The sequence below is a fragment of the Phaseolus vulgaris genome, chromosome 4, assembly GCF_051622355.1.
Source record: "Phaseolus vulgaris cultivar YP4 chromosome 4, ASM5162235v1, whole genome shotgun sequence".
Lineage (NCBI taxonomy): Eukaryota > Viridiplantae > Streptophyta > Magnoliopsida > Fabales > Fabaceae > Phaseolus > Phaseolus vulgaris.
The window spans coordinates 23,833,654-23,841,682 of NC_143501.1; the positions used below are offsets into that span (position 1 = coordinate 23,833,654).

The 8,029-nt window shown below is 42.8% G+C and overlaps 1 protein-coding gene across 1 annotated transcript; it reads right to left on the reverse strand.

Moving 5' to 3' along the window:
* Positions 1 to 1,440: 1,440 nt before the first annotated feature.
* On the reverse strand, positions 1,441 to 3,536 carry OTP80 (Tetratricopeptide repeat (TPR)-like superfamily protein). The gene has a single exon (XM_068646421.2). It carries the CDS (start codon positions 3,468 to 3,470, stop codon positions 1,572 to 1,574), a length of 1,899 nt encoding a protein of 632 aa, XP_068502522.1. The 5' UTR covers positions 3,471 to 3,536; the 3' UTR covers positions 1,441 to 1,571.
* Positions 3,537 to 8,029: the final 4,493 nt, after the last annotated feature.

An 8,029-nucleotide genomic window follows, 5' to 3' on the forward strand; every position in this document is an offset into this window, starting at 1 on the left:
ATAATTTCTATAAGTTAAACTACTTCAAAGAAAGTGACAAGATTGTCTTTGAAGCACAAGTCAACGAAGCAAATAACGAAATTCAAGTTATTCTCTTTTTGTGATGAATGATTATTTTAGATTATTGTTTCTTACTTTGTTGAGATTTAAACAATAACTTTCTTAAATTCATGTCTCACATTGTTGAGACTTGAACCATTTATGTTTACGTTTAATGTTTATGATTTGTTACCTTATTTTTATTTTTATTATGTTTAGTTTCTTTTATGTAAACATGATTGATGCTTATTTTCTAAGATTCATATTGCTTTGCTTTTCGTGACATTCTCATTTTTTAAAATTTTGTTAAGTTTAATTATTAATTTCAATTATTGTTTTTTAATGTAATTTATACTTCATGTAATTTTTACTTCTTCTAAGTGTTTTAAATTTTTAATTATTATAGAACTTATATTATGTTTTATAATGTCAAACTTAATATAATAGCCAAATTATAATTTTTATAATATTATAATGAGTGAGAGAGAGAAAGAGGTAAAATGGTCATTTTGAAAAATGTGGGGTCTGCCAAGAAATTATGAGGGTGCAAGAAGAATAAGCCTAAAATTTAATATAAGTTGGGTCAAATGGTATACTTATCCCTAATATTGGATGATGAAGAAAGAAAGTTAAAGAGAAATAAAATAAAAAATGTGTTTTCATTTATTAGGTCATTCTTTCTTTTGGTAACCTTGTTTGGGAGGCTTCAAAGTCTTCACTTTCAGATTCCATTCCATGATATAATTTATGTGTAGATCATATCCAAAAGTGTGGAAGAATGAGTTTACTTTATAGTTTAAGTAACTCCTTGTATATATATGACCCATTATCAATCTTTTTTATAAAGAAATGTCAAGCTTTAAATGATTTCTATTAAAAAAATAATAATTTATAGTAAACTTGTTAAACCTTCTTTCTTACATTTATTTTTCACATTTTTTCTCTTTCTATTAGTTTTTCGTTGTCAATTTTTTTATTAATTTATTTCATGTACATACTTTCTTATCTTATATGTGTTTCACCTTCGCTCTCAAAGAAAACATTACATTTACGATTTAGTTGTTCATGCTTAAGTAAAGTATGATAGACAAATTTAAAAATTAACTGTTTTTAAAGTTTATTGTTACATTTCATCAACTTTGTTACACACTTCCTTATATGTGTTTCACCTTCGCTCTCAAAAACAAACATTACATTTAAGAATGAATATCATAAATAATTATGTTTCTGATGTTGGTTACTTTAGATCACTTAACATCAGTTGAAAAATGTTTAGATAATTTAATGGTTTTCAATTCAGTTGTAACAATTTTCATAATTTATACTTAATTATAAAATGTTAGTAAGCATAGGTATATAATAGATACAATACAAGCATAGGTATATCATTCATATGATTAATTAAAACATATAAATTTAAGGGAAAATCTTCATATAATATAATTTTGTCAAATTAAAACCGATGCTGATATATTAAAAAATTCTAGGTTTTAAATATTATGCGTCTAAATATGTACTAAACTCAGTATTATTCACCAGTAATCATTACAAGAACAATCTCCATTTTCAAAATGATGGAATCTATTGCGATCTCTAACCACAATTTGTCGCCTAGTAATCTTTGCAATGAGCTTGATCATTGCGTGGCAATCATCACATATCCTTAAATTTTTTCCAACTCTAAGTATTGTGAAAGGTTGAGTTGAGATTAGTCCATAGCATATTGCAAGTCTCTCACTATGCACAGACAAAGCCAATTTCCTTTGTTCCACATCAATATCATGTAAAGCCACTTCAGTTGCAGGTGAATAACCTTCCAACTTTGTCAAATAGTTTAACTCCTCTAACTTTTTATAGATTCTTTTCCTGTCAGGGTGTCTAAGGTCTCCTGAAAGAAACTCATGAATTGCATTATTGACTTCAATAGAACTACACCCCGGTTCCTTTATCATTCCTCCCTTCTCCATCTTTTCTCTAACTTCTGCAGCATTGTTCCATCTTCCCAAAGAAGCATAGAAATTTGACAACATTATGAATGATCCAGAATCTATCCCAGAATGTTCACTCAAAAGTTTTGCAACTTTTTCTCCTATCTCTATGTTTCTGTGGATTTTACAAGCACTTAGTAAAGAACATAGCATTTTATCATCAGCTTGTCCTCCCATCCTCAGAATGAAGTCAAAGGCCTCTTCAAGCCTACCTACCCTGCCAAGAATGTCAACCATGCATCCATAGTGTTCTACCTCTGGTTCAATCCCATGAACCGTTTTCATTGATTGAAATATCTCCCAACCCAAATCCACCAACCCCCCATGGCTACAACCATTCAAAACCCCAACAAATGTTATACCATTTGGCCTAACCCTCTGCATAAGCATTTCCCTAAACAACTCAACAGCTTCCATGCTCTTCCCATGCATAGCCAATCCCCTGATCATGGAATTATAAGTTGACACATCCTTCACTTTCACCTCATCAAACAAAACCTGTGCCTCATCAATGTCACCACACCTCGAATACATGTTGATCAAAGCGCCGGCAACAAACCAGTTAACCTCAACATCGCACTTGCACAAGTAGGCGTGAATCCATCGCCCGAGTTCCAAAGCTCCCAACTGTGAACACGCAGACAGGACACAAACAAAGGTAACCTCATTAGGCCTCACACCCTTCACTTGCATCTCCCTGAACATCTCCAACCCCCTATTAAACTCCCCATTCCGTACCAACCCATCAATCATCAATGTCCAGCACACCGTGTCCCGACTCCTCATCTCATTGAACACCCCAACCGCCTCCTCAACCATCCCCCAATCGAAACAAGAACCCATCATAACGGTACACGCAACAACATCCCGTTCAGGCATTTCATCAAACACCTTCCACGCATCCTCCAGCACCCCACATTTCCCGTACAATTCCGCCAGCTTCAACGCTATGGACCTATCCAAACACAACCCACGTTTAAAAACAAGCCCATGAACCTCTCTGCCCCTTCCTAGGGCTCGTTGAAGCACACACGCTTTCAACACCGCAGTGACTGCATAGCTGTCAGCCAAAACATGACCACGAACCATTTGGCCAAAAAGGTTGATGGCATCAGTGTAAAAGCCAAAGGACACAAACCCATCAATGAGGGAAGTATAAAGGTACATATTTGGGTTTTGGGTGCAGTGGAAGAGCTTGGTGGCATGATCGATGGAGTTCAGCTTGCAATATTGGCGAAGAAGTTCGAAGGCCACAAAAGGGTCTTGTGAAGTTCCGGTTTTTATGGCGTGACCGTGAATTGGTTGAACATGTTGGGGGTTCCTAAGGTTCTTGAGAAGTGAAATTACGTTTTTACGAAGGTAGGGATCATTGGAGTTGGAATGTGGATTTGAAGAGTGGTATTGTAGGTTTAAGGTTATAGTTGGAACTGTGGAAATTATCATTTCATGTACAATGTTTCTGTTCTTCCCTGTTTGGTTATGGCCTTTTGTAACAGCAAACTAGCGTTTTGTACCGTACTAGCCCTGTACCCGTGTATGCACGGCTATTTTATAAAAAAAAATTACAATAATAAAAAATCATAATATTATATTCATTATAATATTAATAAATTATTTAATATCATTCATGCAAGTACATCTTTATTAAATAAAAATTAAAATTAAAAATCAGATGCAACGATGCAACGATAAATAAAAATAAAAGTACAAATTAGATGAAACAATAATATTTTAAACTATTGTAGAAACAAAGTAAAAAACTAAAAAAAAAATATAGTTGTAGTTATGTGTTGGTTACATTTTTACTCTAAAGCTCATTATATTGTTTATTCAACAAATTGAAAATAAACAATTGAATTAACTATTTTAATTTAATAACTACTATATAAAGTTTTTGAAAAATATTTGCAACAAGTAGCAATAAATAAGAAAAAATGCAATCTGTACCGACCAGGTAGTCGGGAGTGATGACGTGGCAGCAAGCGATAATATAGGCGTGTTGAACGGGACACCTGGCTGACAGAAGGGAAGTACATCGGGAAGTCTGTGTAGTCGCCAAGTGTTGGCTTGGCGTTATCCGATCTCTAGTATGTGTAAACCGGCGGTCACCAGGCTTACGTCATAGTCGCCGTATGTGAGTTATGGGAGACCAGGTGGTCAGAGATCGCCGAGAGGGGCACATCGCCGAGAGATCAGGAAGGCTTGCTTAAGGCTTTCAAGAGGTACAAGCACGGAGGATGAGGTTGTCAGATGGTCGTTCCCTGGCCAGAGGTCGAGGCAAGGGAACAGTTTCCCAGAACATACATGATGTACAAGTGAAGCAGATCGTGATAGCGACAAGCGAGACCACAGAGAAGGTGTGCATGGTGACACCCCGTACTCGCCACTTAGAAGAGATCGCGCTCCAAGGAAGCTATGCACCGAGTTACTCCCTGCTTTGGTAACTTAGTCAAATAGCTCGAAGAGTAGAGGTGACGCTCAGGTAGAAGGGAGGCTCCGGATGGTGACACGTGTATAGCTGGATGCGAGCCACGTGTCCAGAGGTGTAACCGTCAGGAGAGAGAAAATGCTCAGGTATATAAGGAACTCTAACGAACTTCTGAGGTACGCGCGTTTAGAACACTTATTTACGCTTGTGAGCACAATTGAGTACGCTGAGAGAATATTTGCACGGTTCCTTGAGTTTATCTTTTCTCTTAGTATTTGGTGATTCCGTCACTGACTTGAGCGTCGGAGCGCGATCGACCGCAGCGACGCCACTCTGTTTCTTTCAGGTTCTTGCGAGGAATTGAGGCTTGAAGGACGGAAGCTAACGTGGTGCGAAGCTGATCGAGAGAAGGTACCTTTGACGTGGCAAGACTCTTGCACTCGAGTTAACCGGCAGGATCATCAGGCGCCCACCGTGGGGCCGTGTAAAATGTGTTTCCCATCCACAGCGTGAGTTCTTGAAGTTTCTGCAGTTTCTGTGTGGTTGTGTGCTGGTGCAACCATTTTCGACGCTTTTCACCGTTGGTTTGAGTTTTCGATCGGTAGTTCGACGTTTTTCGCCGTTCGTTTGAGCTTTTGTTCGGTGAATTGAGGTTTCCACCGTTCGTTTGGGTTTCTAATCGGTAGTTTGAAGTTTTCCACCGTTTGTTCGAGCTTTCGATCGGTTTCTTGAAGTTTCTTGCTGTTTGTGCGGGTTCCAATCGGTTATTTGAAGTTGTTACCGTTCGTTCGTGTTTCTGACCGGCGAATCGTGAGTTCTGGTGGAGAAACGGTAGGTTCGTGTTGAGATTGCAAGTTTCTGCGGAGGTTTTTGCTGTTGTGGTAGCGTTCTTGGAAGTTCTTTGGAGTTTGAGAGTTTTTTACCGATTGATTGCTGGATCGATCATTTCGCTGGTGAAGGTTTTGTTCACTGAAGTCTGATTTGCTGATTTTTCATGAGAAAGATGAGAAGCACAGTTCAAGTCCCATTGTGCCGACTGCTACCGAAGGCGCCATGACCATGGCGCAGATGATGGAGATCATGTGTGCACTGCAAGCAAATGTCGAGGCATCGCGCATAGAGCAGGTGAAGATGCACGAAGACCTAGTTGCCTCTCAGGCCAGAAATGAGGAGCTCAGTAAAGTAACTGAGGAGTTGCGTCAAGCTCTTCAACAGCAGAGAGGACGCACAGTTGTCGAAGAGGTTGCGCCGTCATCGCCACCACGCATTTTCCCAATGTCGTTTGCTCAGGCGATCACGGACACGCCTATCCCTGCGAGCGTAGTACCTGTGAAAGCTTCTTTCACCAGCGTGGAGGATCCTGAAGCACATCTCACCACGTTTCACACGCAGATGATGCTGTCAGGAGGCTCAGATGCTGTCTATTGCAAGATGTTTGTGAGCATGCTCCAGGGAACAGCGCTGGAATGGTTCGTTAGCCTGCCTACAGGTCACATAACCAATTTCCAGCAGTTTTCGAAGCTTTTCGTCGACCAGTACATTGTGAACAAGGCGCCGCCTAGGGTGTCTTATGACCTGTTCGACGTGAGGCAGTACCAGGAAGAGTCCCTCAGGGACTATCTGAATCGTTTTGGAGCACAGATGGTCCGCTCGCCTGCCAAAGACGAGGAGATGTTGGTGTACGCCTTCAAGAAGGGTGTACTGCTTGGACCTTTCTGTGAGGCGTTGATCAGGGCCCACCCCGCCACATTTGTTGAGGTTCGGCGACTTGCTGTGGCCCACATCGCCGACGAGAGTGAGGTCGCCGAGAAGAGAGGGAGCGTGGCTCCTGCTAGGTCACGAGCCCAGACCAGAATCCAGCCGCAGAGGGTGCTGGAGACGGCGGCGGCCAAGAAGGATCAGAGGACTCGCCATCCTTATGATCCCAAGAAGAACAAGGGAAGGGGCCCAGGGCGCCCTAGGGAGTTCAATCGCCCACCCAGGTACCAGTTTGTCATGGGATTGGAGGACCTGATCGCCATCCCCAACATAGCTGCCAGGCTTAAAGCGCCTGAGAAAGTTGGCGACAAGGTGTTAGGACCAAAGCCAAACGCCTGGTGCGAGTTCCCCCAGAGTTTTGGTCACACCCTTGACTCGTGTTTGGCCCTGGGTTACCACCTCGACGACCTGGTCAAGAGCGGTTTCTTGAATGATTATCTGCTGGACAAGAGGACGGGGGGTGCGTCGAGCTCTCAACCGGCGAGCGGTGAAGGCCAGCAGCATGAGGTGCCAACCCATGGCGAGATCCACACCATCGCTGGAGGTTTCTTGGGTGGTGGATGCACTGCATCACAGAGGAAGAAATATGCAAGGTCTGTGATGACGGTGGATATGTTCGAGGATCACTCGCCAGATATGGACATTACGTTCACAAAAGAAGATCTCAGGGACGTTGTGCCTCATGACAACGATCCCATAGTCGTCTCGCTAATCACGGCGGGAAGGAAGGTTGACCGAATGCTGGTGGACCAAGGAAGCTCGACAGATGTGATGTTCTAGCCGACTTTCACCCAGCTGCAACTACCCCTTGACCAGCTAAGGCCCTATGGAGGATGCTTATATGGGTTCGCTGGCGATCAGGTGGAGGTTAGGGGGTACATCGAGCTGAGAACTACATTCATCGACGAGGCGGTCTCGAGGACGTAGAAGATCAAGTACCTCGTCGTGAACGCTCCCTCAGCGTATAACATTCTGTTGGGAAGGCCAACCCTCAACAGAATAGGAGTTGTGCCCTCAACCAGGCACATGAAGGTTAAGCTGCCATCAATGGAGGGGGTGGTGATCACCATCAGATCTGACCAGAAGGAGGCGAAGAAGTGCTATGAAAATAGCCTCAAGAATAAAAGGTCAGTGAGTTACATCACCACGACGCCGCCTCCCGGTGTGGAGCCCAGGTTGACGGAGGGGCGAGTTGTTGCTTCAGCAACGGAGGTGACCACCGACGGCGATGTCGTCATGATGGACGCTGAAACAAGGGGAGAGAAACCCGATCGGGAAGAAGAAGCGAGAAACCGCTCGGAGGAAGCTAGGGAGTTGGAAATAGCCAGGGCGGTGATCGCCAGGGAAACCAGGCCCAAACCCGTTGAGGAGTGGCTCGAGAGGGAGATCGGGGGCAAGGTCTTCAAGTTGGGAAGATCTTTGGAAGGTGAGCTCCAAGACCAGATCGCCAAGGTGATAGAACGGCATCTGGATGCTTTTGCATGGTCTGCCTCAGACATGCCGGGAATCGATCCCGATTTCTTGTGTCACCATTTGGCAATGGACACACAGGTCAGACCGGTATGGCAGAGAAGAAGGAAGTTTAACGAGGAGAGGAAACAGGCGATTAGGGATGAAACACAGAAGCTCCTCGCCGCAGGCCATATCAGAGAGGTCCAGTACCCTGAGTAGTTAGCTAATGTCGTACTGGTGAAGAAGAACGATGGGAAGTGGCGCATGTGCGTCGACTTCACGGACTGAAACAAGGCTTGTCCAAAGGATTCATACCCTTTGCCAAGCATAGATGCCCTGGTCGACAGTGCAGCAGGGTGCAAGT

What these genes read in the sequence shown, in the direction of transcription:
- OTP80 (XM_068646421.2), bottom strand. Translation starts at nt 3,470, where the DNA reads ATGATAATTTCCACAGTTCCAACTATAACCTTAAACCTACAATACCAC.